Source organism: Pelodiscus sinensis, chromosome 5, assembly GCF_052426305.1.
Source record: "Pelodiscus sinensis isolate ZL-2025 chromosome 5, ASM5242630v1, whole genome shotgun sequence".
NCBI classification, from domain to species: Eukaryota; Metazoa; Chordata; order Testudines; family Trionychidae; genus Pelodiscus; species Pelodiscus sinensis.
The window spans coordinates 119,829,752-119,845,932 of record NC_143056.1 but is presented as its reverse complement, the minus strand read 5'-3'; the positions used below and the strand labels follow the sequence as shown (position 1 = coordinate 119,845,932).

The following is a 16,181-nucleotide window of genomic DNA, read 5'->3' as shown; positions in this document are numbered from 1 at the left end:
GTATTGTGCCCCTTCATATCCATGGCTTTGGAAGTACAGTATGATGTGTGGGCTGACAGGAATGATTTTTTTGTTTTATTTTGATGAAATTAAAACACCTAATATTCTGCTGTTACAAACTAAATGATGCTATTGTGCTTTTCAGGTGTAGGAACTGAGAGAGCACACAGCAAAACTACAACAGATGATAACAATGAAGAAGGATGACGTTAAAGTTAAGATGCTAAATTGAGCCCTGGAGATTTCAGTTCAATTTCAAGCTTTGTTTCCAACATCTTGAGTGACTTTGGACAAGTCACTTAATCCCTCAGTTCCCTGTCTGTGAAATTGAGACAGTGTTTCTTCCATCTTCTTTTCCTCCACCATTTCCCTGTCTTGTCTGTTTAGATTATAAGCAGCTTGGAGCAGGAACTAACATCTCTTGCTGTGTGCACATAAAATATTGTGACCTGCCTCCCAGCACTGGTTGGGCACTCTAGTTACTGCCATAATGGAAACATGTAATAAATAAATAATAACATAACAGTAATAATAATAAATACTGATGCAAAGGCCAATGTGGACCACACAACGCTGTCCAGCGGGGGGTAGGAAGGTGAATTCCCGGGTCTGGTACCAGCAAGACAAGGTAAGGTAATATCTGTTATGAATTAGAAGACCAGTGATGATGAAAGGGACAAGTTTCCAGCCACAGAGCGCTGCCCTTCAGCGCTGGATACCGCTCGCAGGTGATCAGGTACCGCTGTGGCGCTCCAGTGTCCGGACCTTGCAATAAGCTACCCTCACCTAGAGAGTGGCAGGAGGGGCTGTGGGTATTTAGCCTCCTAACCCGTTTGCCTCCGTGGCTCACCTTCCCCCTCTCTACGCAGCAGGGGGCGCTGCAGCTCCCCTTCTCACTGCCCCCCCCCCTCCCCGTCAGACCTTGTTTTGCCTGCTGGGCGGTCCCGCGCCTGCGCAGCCGGGCGGCGGCTGAAGAGCCGGAGCGCAGAGGCGGCGGCGGTTGTAGCGGTCCCGTGGTGCTGACGGCTCCGGGCTCAGCTGCTGGGCCAAGATGCCGGCCGTGTCGAAGGGAGACGGGATGCGGGGCCTGGCGGTCTTCATCTCCGACATCCGGAACTGTGAGTGCGGCGGGGGGGTTCCGGTGGCTGCTCGGGGGAGGGGCTAGCGGGAGCTGCCCTAGGCGGGGGGGCGATGATTGGGGGAATCTGCCCGGAAGGGGGGGGGGGCGATTGGGGGAGGGGCTGTTGGGGGGGGGGGAGACTAGTAGGGGCCCTGCGGGGGGGGGGGTCATTGGGGGAGGGGCTGCCCTAGGCGGGGGGGGGGGGGTCATTGGGGGAGGGGCTGCCCTAGGCGGGGGGGGGTCACTGGGGGAGGGGCTGCCCTAGGCGGGGGGGGGGGGTCATTGGCGGAGGGGCTGCCCTAGGCGGGGGTATAATGGGTGGGGGCTGTTGGGGGGGGGAAACTAGCGGGAGCTGCCCTGGGAGGGTGATTTGGGAGCTGCCCTAGGCGGGGGTATCATGGGGAGGCTGCTGGGGGGGCACTAGCGGGGGGTCATCTGGGGGGAGTAGGGACTGTCCTAGGTGGGGGGAGGAGGAGAGATTTGGGAGGAGCTTCTGGGGCACTAATGGGAGCTGCCCTAGGAGCAGGGGGTGATCTGGGTGGAGTTGTGGCTGCCTTAGCTAGAGGGGGATTTGGGAGAGGTTGCTGGGGGCACTAGCAGGGGGCTGTCCCATGGGGGGCAGCTGTGCTGAAGAGGGGAGGCAGATTGCAGGGGGTGTTCATGCTGGGAGGGCTTGGCTTGTATGGGGAAGAGTGCTGTGTGGTCAGGGGATAAACTACTCTCTGTCGGTGGGTTTGGAGGGTTTCTATGATGCTAGTGTGTCTATTTCAGTGGGTGTCTGGCCTGTCCTCTCCTCCTCCCTGCCACATGCAGGCTTGTTTTGAGGTCTCCAAGGTCTGCTATGTCCTCTGACTTCTTTCTTAGTGACTTGTGCTGAGTGTGACAATCTCATTCGGGTGATGGTTAGTACCTGTACTGAGTTATTGGTTGTGTGAGTAAAATGTGGGATTGGGTGGTGGTGGTGGTGGTGGGGGGGGGGGGGGGTCACTTCAGCTCTTATGCTGTCATTCAGCCCATGGAAAGGAGTGTTCAGTGTGTTGTGGAGAGAGGCTTTGGCCTTGTTTGAGAGCAAAGGTTGTGGTAGTGGAATTCAAGTCTATCTTTCATTTGGTTTAAACAGGTACAGCCAAACAGCCTCTGTGGACATATTTAAATCTGTTTTATTTTAATGTTATGCAATTTAGCCTAATTCAGAATATTACTGAATTAAGCTAAATCAAATCAGTTGTAGGCCAGTTTAATTTTGCCTGCAAAGGGTGTTTTTTGCCAGTCTAAATTGATTTAAAAAAAATCTATTTTAGTTAAATGTAACATGCAGGCAGAGCTTTTATCCCTGATCTTTGGGAAGATCCAGGGTGAGGTGAAAAGAGTCATGAAAAGAAAACTGTGCCTTGGGGTGATGGCAAGGGAGGGTGTGAGTGAGTGAGACACACACACATGCACACATACTCTGCTGTGTCTGATAAAGAATTCAGACTTTTCTTTAACATGCACCATCTGCCCCCACCTTTTCCCTTTATGTGACCTTGGGCATTGGATTGAAGCACAGAGGTAACTCTTTTCAGAATGTTTGCAATCAAACATAGCATGTTCATGAGAACTCCTAACTACAAAATTAGTCATTGTTAGTCAGATATCAATCAGTCTTCCAATGTGTTAAGCTGAAGTGTTAATAACTTAGGTAAAACTTTCCTTATAAGAAATTCCCTCACAATGAAAGTGTTACTTTAATATTCCTCCATGATACTGATGAACTAATGGGATCATGGAAGCAGTTTATCTTCTTTTGACTATAGCTAATTTGCTTACAGAAACATTAGGAATTGTGGCTTGTGCTACATATATGCAGACTAGAGGAGAGGCAATATGATATTTCACAATCAGAGCTGCATAAAACCATAATTCCATGACTGGAAGAAATTAAACTTTGCATGTGGTAAGTGAATATGACCAAAACTCTAGGGATCCATGATAACTAAAAAGCTGGTGCTCATTTCTGCAGCTGAAATGATTCTCTTCATGTTCCATATTGATAAACTGAATCTAAAATACTAAGGAAAACCCACCCACTTCATATTTTTGAGACAAAATGCAATGAGTGGTAATGGAGGCAAGGGATGGAAGAATGGCTCAGTTGGAGTGTGGGTAAGATGAAAATAGGAGAAACATGGTCATTAAGTAAGATTGGATGTATAGTAGCAATGTTAGATATTGGGTAATTGAATAGTTGAGTAACCACACAAATTCTTATCAGTTACTTGACTATTCTATAGACCCCAGGGGGCAGGGTCAGCAGCCAGTGTTCTCTGGCCTCACTCCCAGGGAGCACCCTGCTGCTGCCTACCTATCAGAGGCAGTAGCATGGGGTTCCAGGCAGGAACTGGTCCGCGAGGAGAGCCACTTTAAAAACTAGCTCCCTGCCACCCTGTGCTGCTGCCTCTGACTCCGAGGCAGTAGCATGTCTATGGGGGGTCCGAGCTCCCCTTGGACAGAGGTTGCTCTGTCTCCCACGGAGCAGCCTCTGTTCATGGTGAGCCTGGGCCCATCGCAGGCAGAGGCTGCTCTGGCACCAGCCCCTGTCCATGGGGAGCTTGGGCCCGCCATGGACAGAGGCTGCTTTGTGGCAGCCTCTTCCCCTCCCCCCTGCACTGCTGCTTCTGACATGCAGTAACGTGGGTTAGGGCAGGTGGCACTGCAGAGCTGGTGCTGGGAGAACCAGCTTTTAAACCGGCTCTCCCCCCTCTTGCTGCCTCAGAGGTTGCAAGGGCAGGGGCAAATGCATGTAGTCAACAAGATTAACCAATAAGCCTAGGCTTATTGGTTAATCATATAGTTGACTACACATTGACATCTCTAATGTAGAGCTAATATATAAACAAAATAACAAGCTATTTGTTGTATAGTGATGACACTTAGGATGTCTAGCTTGCAACTGGAGAAGAAAGATGGTCTAGTGGTTATCAAACTAGCCTGCGACTTGGGGTAAATGCAGGTTCAATTACCATTCCTGCCCCAAGATTCCTATATGACATGGGGAAAATCCATATAATCCTTCTGCGTCCTCTTTTCATCTGTAAAATGGGGTTATTAGTACTTCCTTACCTTGCAGGTTGATATGAACATAAGTACATTGAGTAACCACGATACACTCAGATAATGTGGTAATGGATGTTAAGCAACTAGGAGAGCAGAGTCTAAGATGAGTTGTAAACAGATTTTCAAATATTTCATTGAGTATATTGTGCACCCTTTTCAACTGTACGTTAAAGATTTCCTGGGAAATTTAAGAGTCCCATATAAATTAGGTTTGTAATAATGTAGTTGATTAACTGGTTAATCAATAAGCAAAAGTTTATAGGTTAATACTATGGACTACATGCATTTACCTCCCTCACCCTTGCCAGTAATTTTTCTTAGTAGGTGGGCCAGCAGCCCAGCTCAGTTCTGGCTCATGCTAGGTTTAGAACCTACCCCTGCTGTGGCTTTTCATTTAAAGTATATTAAGAGCCAGGTGAGCGGGCAGACAGCCCAGCTCAATTCCAGCTTGCACCGGGTCCAGGAGCGCAGACTCCCCCTTAGGCAGGGGCTGCTGCCACCCTGTGCTGTTGCTTCTTTATCAGAGGCGGCAGCATGGGGCAACAGGCAGCTGGTCCACAAGGGGGAGCTGGTTTTTAAACTGTCTCCCCTCGTGAATCAGCCCCTGCCTGGCAGCCCCTGGTGGATCAGCCCCTGCCTGGCAGCCCACGCTGCCTCTGATACAGTGGTTGCCGGCCCCACCCCGGGGGACTATAGAATAGTCAACTAACCAATAAAATTTCAGGAGGTTACTTGATTATTCAATTAACTGATATTTAATATCCCTAATATAAATGTCACTGAATTCCCACAGTTTAACACCAAATATAACTGCTATCATTCTTAATACTGAGGTCTCTGTATTATTAAAATTGATTATTTTCAGGTAATTGTCCAATGGTGCTACTATTCTGTTCTTCATAAAGATTTGTTATGATAGGCCATATTCTGAGAACAGGTAACATTTTCCTTTTTATCTGGGTGCATTTAGTGGACCACAAGAAAAGTCAAGCTGGTGATAATGGAACCCAGAACAGATGAAACATAGAAGAGAAAATTAATGGTCTCACTAAGTTTTCTATATAAGCTAATATGATTTAGCCCTGTTAGTTTTGCACAAAGACTTGAATTTAAATGTATAAACGTCTTTGTAATATTATGAATCGTTTCTAGACTCTGTGCCAAGACAGTGTTATGATGCTAATAGACAGACATCCTCACTGTCATCAACCTCACTGGCACCAAGTTGAAGAGAAATAAAAAGGCCTCACGTATATTTGCTGCATGTACTAGATTGCAACATGTAAGTTTGTAGTAAAATCAATAAAATTCACCCTCTTGCTCTTCAGACAGGTTTTTACTTACTGTACAGATGCTGCTTTAAATTAATGAAGACTGAGCTTACTATTTATACCTTATTCATAGCTGCAATAGTGTTTCTATATGAAGGCTCTAGTGATATACAGTACTAGATGTTTTTCCTAGTATTAAATGTTGAATACTGTATCATTCTGCTTGCTATTAGTAAGCAAAATGTAATACAGAAGTGCATAATTCAAATGAAGATTGCCTTGACAAATAAAGCAGTAATGGTCACTTTAAGTATTTCACTTACCACTGTTGAATAAAATAGAAGTTGGTGCAATATAAGATACTGTCTCACCTACCTTGTCTGTTACTTATCGCTGTCAGTTATAGTAATGTTTGCTTAGAGTTCTCCACAGTGGACTTTGTTCGTCACATCTCTGGGGTTTTCCAGCTTTGAATACATTTTTCCCTTGTAATACTCATCTTTTGTGGCTATGACTGTAAAAAGATGGCCTTACAATGTGTTCTGAAAACAGCAAAACTCATGTTCAGCCCTGTCTTCTGGAAGGCACTTCTTCTGAAGTGGAGAAGCAGACTAGATTGAGTACTTTTCTCTGGATATTGGAAATGTCGATATGAAAAATGTAAGCATTGTTCCTCGGGAGTGTAGCTGTGTTTGGCTGCAAATTAAACTTTGGTTATGAATTAAACTTGGTGTTTAGGCCTTCAATTGGCAGGGCCTTAAAAGATTAAAATCAGGGGTTTGAATTCCTGTTGAAAGTGAACTGGGTTTCTGTAATGGGGGCACAATACGATTGTAATATTTTTCACAGGCCTTTCTTGTTAAGGATGCTAAAGTCCGCATGTATTTTTTTTCATTGCCTGTACCCTTGACCACAAATACAGTGAATTGTAATAATCTGATCCAGAGCTGATTAACACAAGTCAGTATGGTTAGAACTTCATCCTAGAAGAAAGAACATAATTCCATAAGAATGTTATAATTTCTGCCTGGATATTCATAATTAGTGATGAGTCCAGTAGGATCTTGGGGGCTTGTACTATATTCACAAATATAGATCAGAACTCGTGGTAGAAATGACATTGTCTTGTAGTTTCTGTATGCATTTTCCTTTTTCATTATTGCAAGTTCTATCTTGCTTACATTCTGTTTGTCAGTTCTTCATTCAGTTACTGATAAGCATCACAGTGTCTTGAAGGTCAGTTATTTCTTCTGCTAGAAGTTGAGATAAAGCTGATGCCATGAGTGTGTTGTTGGCAATGGCACTAGTTTCATTGCCAACATCTTGTAACCTCTGCCAGTAGTCAGAGTATACTAAGCTGTCACATCCTAAATTTAACTCTGATTTCAAGGGTATATGATGATAGTGGATGTCAGCATTGTTGGAATTTGGTTGATTGCCCTGGTAATCCTTGTCAAGGAAAAAGACTGGAAATGGGGTGGCAACTGAAGAAACTTTACACAATGAAGGAGAGTTTCTTCAGCTATCTAGTGACTATTGCATTTTTAGGAAGTTTTAAGTGTTGTCAATTCGTTGGCTCATCTACTTTTTGAGTAAAACTTTCAAGAGTGCCTATAACTTTTTTTTAAAGGGATCTGTTTATGCAAGGATTGGCACAGTCATTACTTTTTCATAATTAGGTGTTTTCTCTTTTACTTTATGCCATCTGTTTTCCCTGTTTTTTTTTAATTGGGAGAGGGAATAGCTTTTTTCCTTAATGTTGTCATTAACATACAAAATGGCAGAAAAGTCTCTGCTCTCAGACACAATATGAAATGTGTATCAAGAGTGCAAAACTGATGCAGTAACTAGGGTATGTCTAGACTACAGGTTTTTTTCGAAAAAAGTTTTTCTGACTGTGGAAAACCTCATTTTACGAGGAAGAACGCCTTTATTTGAAAGTGCTCTTTTGAAAAAAGGCGCTATGTAATACAACCTGTGCTTTTTTCAAAAGAGAGCATCCAGACTGCCTGGGTGCTCTCTCTTTCGAAAGTACTGGTTGTGATCTAGATGCTCTTTTTCGAAAATGGCTTGAAGTCTTGATGTAGCCTTAGTGGAGGCACAGACACTAGCTCTTAAGCTTTTATATTACACTATTACATTCCTACCTCAAACACTAACTTTTTTCTCTTGGGCTAAGTAATCCTTGATATTGCCGCCAAAAAAAAAATTAATCTTCTGTTAACGATGTAATAGTCCCCTTCAGCATTCCCCAATTGTATGGTGACAACTTAGACTATTTTTTCCCCCATTTTGTTTTCTTGAAACACTATTTTAAAAAGATCAAGAATATCTCTTACACATTGTAATACTTCAGACCATGGCTTCATATTAGAATAACTTGGAATCTCAAGCATTATAAGCAACTAAAAATAGTTCTTAAAACTTCCTAATTTTTTAAAATTAATTAGGTTCAAATTTTCCATGCAGGATGACTTGAGGATGAATTTAAGGAAATATTTTTGCCAATATTAAATTTAAATACTGCTGAGAAATTCTAGTGCCTTTGATTGAGGGATCGACACTGACTTCAGATATGCTATATATTGTCTCTGGAGTCCATTCAAACTTGACATCAGCCTCTGAAAATTGAGGTTTACTGGTTTTCTTGCTGCTGGGATCATTGTGGTCTGAGTTTCCCTTGCTGCTGGAATGGAGGGGTAAGCTGCGGAGGCAGAAGGGATGGCCTGCATACTGTTTGCCTACTTCTGAGTGCATTCCTCCAGAACCTGATACTGAACCTAGGATTCCTTAGCCCTAGCCTTCCAAAGCTGTTAGCAAATAGCTTGAACCCTCCCGTGGAAGTGTCTCACCTCTCTAGAGGCTGATCCATGAAGGATAATAGTCTGCTAGTGCTGCCTGTCCTTAATAGGTGCAGGTTTGTACTATGGCTCTAAAGGTGCTAATCTTGCTATTGACTTTTGGAAGGTTCCAGTATGATTCCATATGATATTTTGTATTTTCACTTTGCTTTTTAAAACTTTGAAAGAAATGCATACCAACAAACTACAACATTGAGGTAGGAAAATCAGGCACTCGAGATTAGAAAAGTATTAAGGTTGTCTGCAGCCTTAATTTACCTCCATATGAATATGTATGATGGCATATTTAACTGTGATTGCATACTATTTTTTTCAATGGATTCCTGCCTCACTTAGCAACCAGGACAGATGGTACTTGTTGAATAGCTAGCTATTCAGTATTTTCTAGACTTAATAAAACTCAAATTCTAGGCAAACTCCTAATGCATGAAACACTGAATATTACATTAAGAAGCTTGTTTACTATATCTGTTAAATGTGTTCTGTGCACAATATCAGATCACAACATTTCTTGCAAAACTAGAGATTTACTGAAGTAGGTTGGCAGACATTAAAAATTAGTTCAAGAAAATATTCAGTTAATGTACTTCTGATAACTTACTATGTCAAATCTTTGTGTGAACTGAGTACCTTAAACCCTATCTCTGAAGAAATTTCAGGTAATATCCCACTGGTCTAGCATGAGCACATCTTGATCAGTTATACCAATAGCAGATATATTGTTGTAGACCTCAGACAAGCATTTTTGTCTTTGTTTAGAGACTACAAATGTCCATGGCTGCTCTGTATTAACTCTAGTAACAGTGGACCGACAATAGTGGAAGGATTCTTTAAAATTATAGATCCAGCCTTATCAAAAAGTATTTAGTTAGGTACTTATGGGCCCATGGCACTATATTAGCCAAACACTTCAAAAATTAACCCTAAGAAAATCCCTGTAAAACAGGAGAATATCTCTATTTTATATTTTGTAAAGCATGGCACAGCTTCATTCCTAAGGTCATAGTTTTTGGCTTAGCTATGCATTGTACTCCTCTTCTGAGCTGAGGTCTGATACCTTGACCCCAAGAGCATCTTACCACAATTAGTTTTTCTGTATCCTGCCATCTTCACTTTAGTTACTATAATCTGGAGTCCTCCAATTGTTCTTGCATAATGTGGGGCTTCTCACTCTGTTAACTTGTTCTGTACCTTACTCTCCAGAGGAGATGCTGAATCTCTCCTGTTATCCTAGCAACAGGTTTGAGGCTAGGATAGCTATTCAAAGAGGAGCTCAGTCTTTTCCCAGGAAATTAGTGTATGTGGAACTGTCAAATGAAAAATAGAGCTTTTCTACACAATTTTCTGAGGATCCATTTTCAGCATGATTGTATGCTGTCAGTGTACAAATACAGTTTTGTGAGGTGGGCTGTTAAGCATAGGGAGACATTTTGTAGTTTGAGAAGAGGCTCTTAATATGGAGTTAATGTGTTTGAATCCTAATTGTTTAAATGATAATGATCCTTTACAAATGATTAATGTGACGTATAGAATTTTAATTTTTTCCCCCATAACATTCTGGAGAATCAGAAATTGAGTCTGAAATGAATTTTGGACTTGCATGAGATACTAAACATAGGATTGCCAAATCTGTTGACAATGGAGTCTTCTAAATGAATAATTAAGAACAGTTCGTTTACTCGTTAAATGTATTAAATTCTGAGTAGTAAAATACATATATTGGCATAAAAGATCTGTTAGAGAAGGATTACTGAATTTTACATGTGATAAGTCCAGGAACAGTTTAATCATATGATTGTGAGCAGTTGCTAAAGTTTGGAGTATGAAGGTGAACTTTGTCTCGTTAAAATTACTTGCTGCACTTAAAACTCAGCTCTTGCTAGAGCATGGTATAATGCAGTCAAGCGGTATACAAGCATCCCCTGATATACTTCTGACATAAAGCATGCTTAACTCCTCTTGATTTGGCCAGTTGGTTTAAAGTTAAATTTGACACATGGGCCCATCAAATGTGCTTAAGTTGTGACTTGATTCAAATTCAGACTTTGGGCTTCCAGCTGTGAAGGTAGTGTGTCAAACAAGAAGTTACAACACTTCCAAAAATATAAATATTTACCTTTTTTCTTTAAAAATGGTAAAATTGGAAACTCACATTATTCAAGTTATCCATGCTGTCTCTTATCATTGTCCCCTGCGATATGTTTAACAGTGCTATTTTAAATGTTAACTCTTGTTTAGACACAAATTATAGTAGCAATGTTCTGATGGCAACTTTGAAGAAAATTCAGATACCTTGCTTAATATACTGACTCATACCTAGTCACTCTATAATACCAGGCTTATAATTAATCTCTGTAGTTGTACATTAGGGGAGGGCTCTTAAGGGGGTTTGTCTCCCAGGAGAGGGCTATTGCTGGTGTGGGAGGCCAGCAATACCAACTGCCAGGAACTGCAGACTGACTGCTGTCTGGAGGTTGCTGAAGCAGTGGCTACTTTGGCTAGCTGCGGACTGCTGCCTGGAAGCCTGCCAAAGTGGTGACTGATCTGACTACCTGGAGACTACTTCAGCAGGGCTACCTGAGCAGCTGGCCACTGCAAATCTGACAGACACGGAGCAGCTAGCCATGAATCCTCACCCTCTTGATTGCTGATGGAAAAATGAAAGTTCAAGGCAGCAAGTACCTGTGAAAGAAAACAAAGCCATTACAAACAACTTATTGCATAGAACATGTTCTAAAATGCCCCTACTATTGTCCTTTGTCTGATAGGTCTTATGGAATCTATTTTTACTTCTGGACTAGAGAAGTTAACTAGTAGTTAATTAGCTAATCGAGTAGTTGATGGATCTACTCGATTAGCCAATAAGGGGAGTGCTTGCTATCCCTGCTGCAGCTCTGCGGTTTAAATGCAGTAGGAACTGGATATGTAGGCAGCCTGGCTCTTACTACATTTAAACTGCAGAGCTGCTTTGGGGTTAGGTGGTGGTGTGGGTGGCATGAGTTGGGCTTGTACTGGCTCCAGGAACACTCCAGCCTTGCTTCCCCTGCCCCCCTCTCCTGCACTGCATAGACAGTGCTAGGGGCAGACTGGCTTTTAAGCCAGCTCATAGAGAGGCAGGGTGTGGGGGGAATGAGGGAGGGAAGAGAGGAGCAAGTAGTCGAGTAGTGACTTGACTACCCGATAAGCCTAAGCGTATCAGATAGTCGACTGCTCGAATAGTTGCTTACATCCCTATTCTGGGCATGAGAGGTGATGCAAGGTAGTTAGTAAAAAGCTCTGAATGGAACAGCTTCATTTCATTACAGATCTGATAACAGTAGACAACAGAGTATACTATATCTAAGGAATCTAGCTTTAGATCACAAGTATTTACTTAGTTTTGGACCACTTTATGGAGACCTACATTTCCTGTTCAAATGGAAATAACCCATCAGATTTCAGAATTGTGGGATAATGTAGTCCTCCTTCTGACTCCAAATACTTTCAGGTGTTTAAGGGCTTGTCTAGACTGGGGGAGGGAGTAAATGCACTGTACGGAAGGGTGATTTCTAAAGCACAATAATGAGCTGTGTTATACTTGGTCAAGTAGACTCTGCTGGAGTGCACGAATGTTCTCTAGTGAGTGCTAGTGATGCAACTAGTTGCTTCCCCCCCTTGCTGCCTCTGCTAGAGGCAGCAAGGGGAGTGGGGAGCAGGAACTGGGGCTCTTGTACCTTTCAAAGGCTCAGGCACCGCAGGGAGCACAGGACCAGTCCCCAGCACGGGACCACTCCCTATGGGGCTTCTGCTTTTAAACTGTAGCAGTAGCCCGGTAGGGCTCTTGCTACAGTTTAAAGGCAGAGGCACCCTTATAGACTAATTGATTAGTCCATGGAAATCCCATTGACTATTGGGTTAGTACACACTAGGGAAGTTAAATTTAGACAGAGCACTGTATTACAGTAGGGTGTCAAAGTCTGTGTGGACCAATTAATGCACAGCATATTGGTGTAATTAGGAGGTCACCTCCCTGTCTCCTCCACTGTAGTGCATTATGTAGACAAGCTCCAACTCTAAAATGTTACTGTAACACTGCACTCTTGTTGCAGCTATCCTTGCATAGGCTTGCTAGTCTTGTGTTTTTGAAATGCAGACTTTGTCTTCCTATGGTACTGTGATTCTATTGCTCAGTTATCAGAAATTGGAGAGAGTGGCATTTCAGTTACTTAATCCTGACAACTGGTTCTGACATGCTTCTCCAGTAAAAGCAACATTCCATCTGTTTGCTAGGGTGCTATAGTAAACGGTGAATAGTGATGCTGAGGAGCTGCTGAAGGGTTTTACCTTAACTAATCTGAATAACTTAGGTAAAATTGTTTGTTAAATTTCTCTTGTCTTAGACCTGTTGGGCTTCGGCAACATATGGCCACACAGGCCAATGCCTTAGAAATAGCTGTCAGTATTTTAAAGGCACTCGGAGGAGAGGGGGCAGTCTTACAAGACTAGCTTCATGTTTCTAATCAGCAACATAGGTTTCTTAAGCTTAATTTTTTCTCAATGTGATTAGCAACACTTATCTCCCTGTCTCACAACTCTTCCAAATAGAGGCATGAAGTAATATTTTTAAAAAATACTATGTCCGCCCTGAAAGTGAAGACTGTGAACAGCCATATTTTTAGTATGGAAGCTTGTATTACATTGTACTACTTTAAAGTGCACACCGACTCTAACCGTAACCCTAACCAACTACAGTATCATCTTGATGGAATGTAGCTAGACAAGACAGCCAAAGCTGCTGCTAGAAACACAGGAAATATGGGATTTCCCTTGTCATGTAATCACACATATGAAGTGCCTATTATTATAGTAACTTTTACATTAAACACAGTCAGCAACTGGTGTAACTATGCTACCTATGAATGCTACCTGACCACAGGAGGCACCAGGTGCTCATCTACTTATTGTGTTTTTAGACTCGCAATTCCCATCCACTCCCATTGCTCCTGTAGCTGTAATAGTCATGCTCCCTAGGGAGGCAGTCTCATTCTGGGGAATGCAGGGGTGGGGTGTGGGTAAAGGGCAAAAGGGTGATGGGTGAAGGCATGGTGAGATCATGGGGTAGGAGGGTGTTGGCATGGGCTGTAGAGGTTAAAGGGTATGAGGGTCAAACATGTTAGGCACTGGGAAGCAAGGGTCTGGGTTGGGGTTAGGCAACCTGTTTGTATATTCATTATTCATATAATGAATATGCCAATACAATGTTGCCAGTCTACCAAAAGTTTATGAATGTGTTTGTAGGTTGGTGGCATAAAAAAGATTGGGAGCCACTGCTTTGGGGCATGTGCCCTATAGGCTTTCAGGAAATGAGGACTTTTTGGGTCGAGTATATTCCCTCCAAAGGTAGGATGTAGTCTAATGATATGGGTCCTAGAAGGACACTTCTGTAACATAGTATTTATAAAAAGTCACTTGCAGTGCATAACTTTGTATCGGGGTGGGGGGAGGAGGGAGGCTAAGTGGAGCTGTGGGGTTTGTTTTAGTTTTTTTGCATGGATGCTTGCTACATTGTGTAGCTGTCCTTGTTGATTTGACACTGCCTAACATGTGGTAGACCTTAATATAGAATTAGCCCATGTCTTCACTCAGCAGAAGATCAACACTTTCACGATTGATCTTCTGGAGTTCGATTTAGCAGGTCTAGTTCAGACCTGCTAAATCAAACTAAGAGGGCACCCCTGTTGACGGCCAGTACTCCAGATCCTGAAAGGAGTAAAGGAAGCCAACAGGAGTGTTTGCTGTCATCAGCCTTCCGCTGTAAGGATGGTGAGGAAACTCAGATCAAGGTGCATCGACTCCAGGTATGTAATTAACATAGCTGGAGTGCCGTATCTTGATTTGATCTTCCTCCTCAGTGGGATGTCGAATTTTGGTTAATCAGCTATTTGAGTAGTCAATAAGGGGTGTGTGTGCACACTATCCCTGCTACTCTTCTGCCTTTGAAATGTAGCGAGAGCACTGTTTCCCTGCTGTGCCTCTGCCTCTCCTGCCCCAACCCAACCCAACCCGCTGCAGAGACGGTGCCGGGTGGGGGTGGCAATTAGCTGTTAAGCCAGGTCCCCCCCAGCACTGGCTCCTGCTCACCACACTCCCCTTACTGCCTCTGATACAAAGGCAACAAGGAAGAGGGAAGTTGAGTAGTGAATTAACTACCCCATAAGCTTGTGTTTATCTCTATTAGACATTAAGAGATCTCGTACCAGTTTGAATTCATGTGAAGGGAAGAGTGCATTGGGATGCTTGCCCGTACTGTTACTGACCCAATCAACCATCACAGATAATCAGTGGGATGCACCCATAGTTTGCACTTATAGAACCTAAAGTAAGGCATGCTACAAAGAAGATAAACACCATGCAGGCAGTTGCCTTAGGGGTTCTACAGGTCTGTGTGGTCTGCTATTTTTTTTTCTTGCTGCTGTGCCAGATAACCAGCTGCATGTCAGATTAGGGAAAGGAGCGGGTGGAGTTGGCATCATACTTCATGAAGCTAATAACTTGCTCTCTGTGGAGGGGCTAATCCTTACTGTAGTTTTGGCATTAGTGTTATTCCATTGCTGATTAGAAAGAATAGTTTTCAGTGTCATGGTGCCAGAATTTTAAAGATAACTGTTCAGAATAGCATCAGAGAGGTAGCCGAGTTAGTCTGTAACTGGAAAAACTTAAACAAAGAATGGTCTAGCAGCACCTTAAAGACTAACAAAACATGTAGATGGTTTCATGAGCTTTTGTGGGTACAACCCTCTTCCAAGAAGAAATAAGAGAAGGTGGGGAGGTGGTGGTGGTAAAGAGAGAAAAAATAGTGAATTGGATTGTTGAAGTTACAAGAGGCTGATAAGAACAATTTGCACCTCCTATAAGTACCCATTGTTTGGTTGGTTGGTTAAGGCATTACAATGTGGAAGGTAGTGTATGAGCCAGTCAGTATCTTTATTCATTCCTCTCTGATACAAGTTGGATTTCTAAATGAAGTTGGGTTCCAACCAATTAGAGGCTTGTGGAATTGGCCTGGAACAACACAATGACTTTGAGATCCATTAATGAGTTCCCTGGGCAGGTTAAAGTGTTCTTCAACAGGTTTCTGTATGTTGCCTTTTTGAATATCTGATTCGTGTCCATTAATTCTTTACTGTAGAGACTGTCCTGTTTGGCCAATATACATGGCAGTGGGGCATTGCTGGCATTTGATAGCATAGATCACATTAGTGGATATGCAGTTAAATGAGCCCCTGATGTAGTGGCTGATGTGGTTAGGTTCAGTTATGAAATTGCTTGTGTAGATGTGTGGACAGAGTTGGCACTGGGGCTGATTGCAGGGGTGAGTTCCTGGGTGATTATGATGGAGGAGTGTTGCGAAGTTACTGGAGGTTAGGTGGTTGTCTGTAGGTGAGGATTGGCCTTTTCCCCCAAGGCCTGTGAGAGTGAGGGGTCACTTTCCAGGATAGTTGTAGTTTGTTGATAGTGCATTGGAGGGGTTTAAGTTGTGGGCTTTAAGTGATGACAAGTGGAATTCTTTTTTCTTTCCTTGGCCTGTCTTGAAGTAGTTCATGTCTGGCTACTCTTCGGCTACATCGACACTGGCATGATTTTGCACAAGATCGCACCAATGTAGACACAGCCTTCTGGCTCTTATCAATCTGTTTTCACTTCTCTGGGTAGGTATTTCAGTTTTCAGAATGCTCTATATAAATAGATCCTGTAGGTGTTTGTCTCTTTCTGTGGGACTGGCGCAAATCTGGTTTTGTTAGAGCTTGGCTATAAATAATAGATTAAGAAATGTGCCTTGGATGGAAGCTAGAG

The 16,181-nt window shown here is 42.9% G+C and overlaps 1 protein-coding gene across 8 annotated transcripts in view; it reads left to right on the top strand.

The window, feature by feature from the left end:
* The first annotated feature begins 937 nt into the window (after nt 1-937).
* The window catches only part of AP2A2 (adaptor related protein complex 2 subunit alpha 2), a 106,999-nt gene continuing 91,755 nt past the window's right edge, over nt 938-16,181 (top strand). For 4 of the 8 annotated variants that reach the window (XM_089778687.1, XM_075928223.2, XM_089778686.1 and 1 more), the window contains exon 1: nt 939-1,118. In XM_089778687.1, the coding sequence (XP_089634813.1) occupies nt 1,052-1,118 (67 nt within the window). In that variant the 5' untranslated portion in view covers nt 939-1,051. Of the gene's footprint in view, nt 1,119-16,181 lie in introns of all 8 variants that reach the window. The other 4 variants (XM_075928225.2, XM_075928224.2, XM_089778684.1 and 1 more) reach the window with 3 other exon arrangements.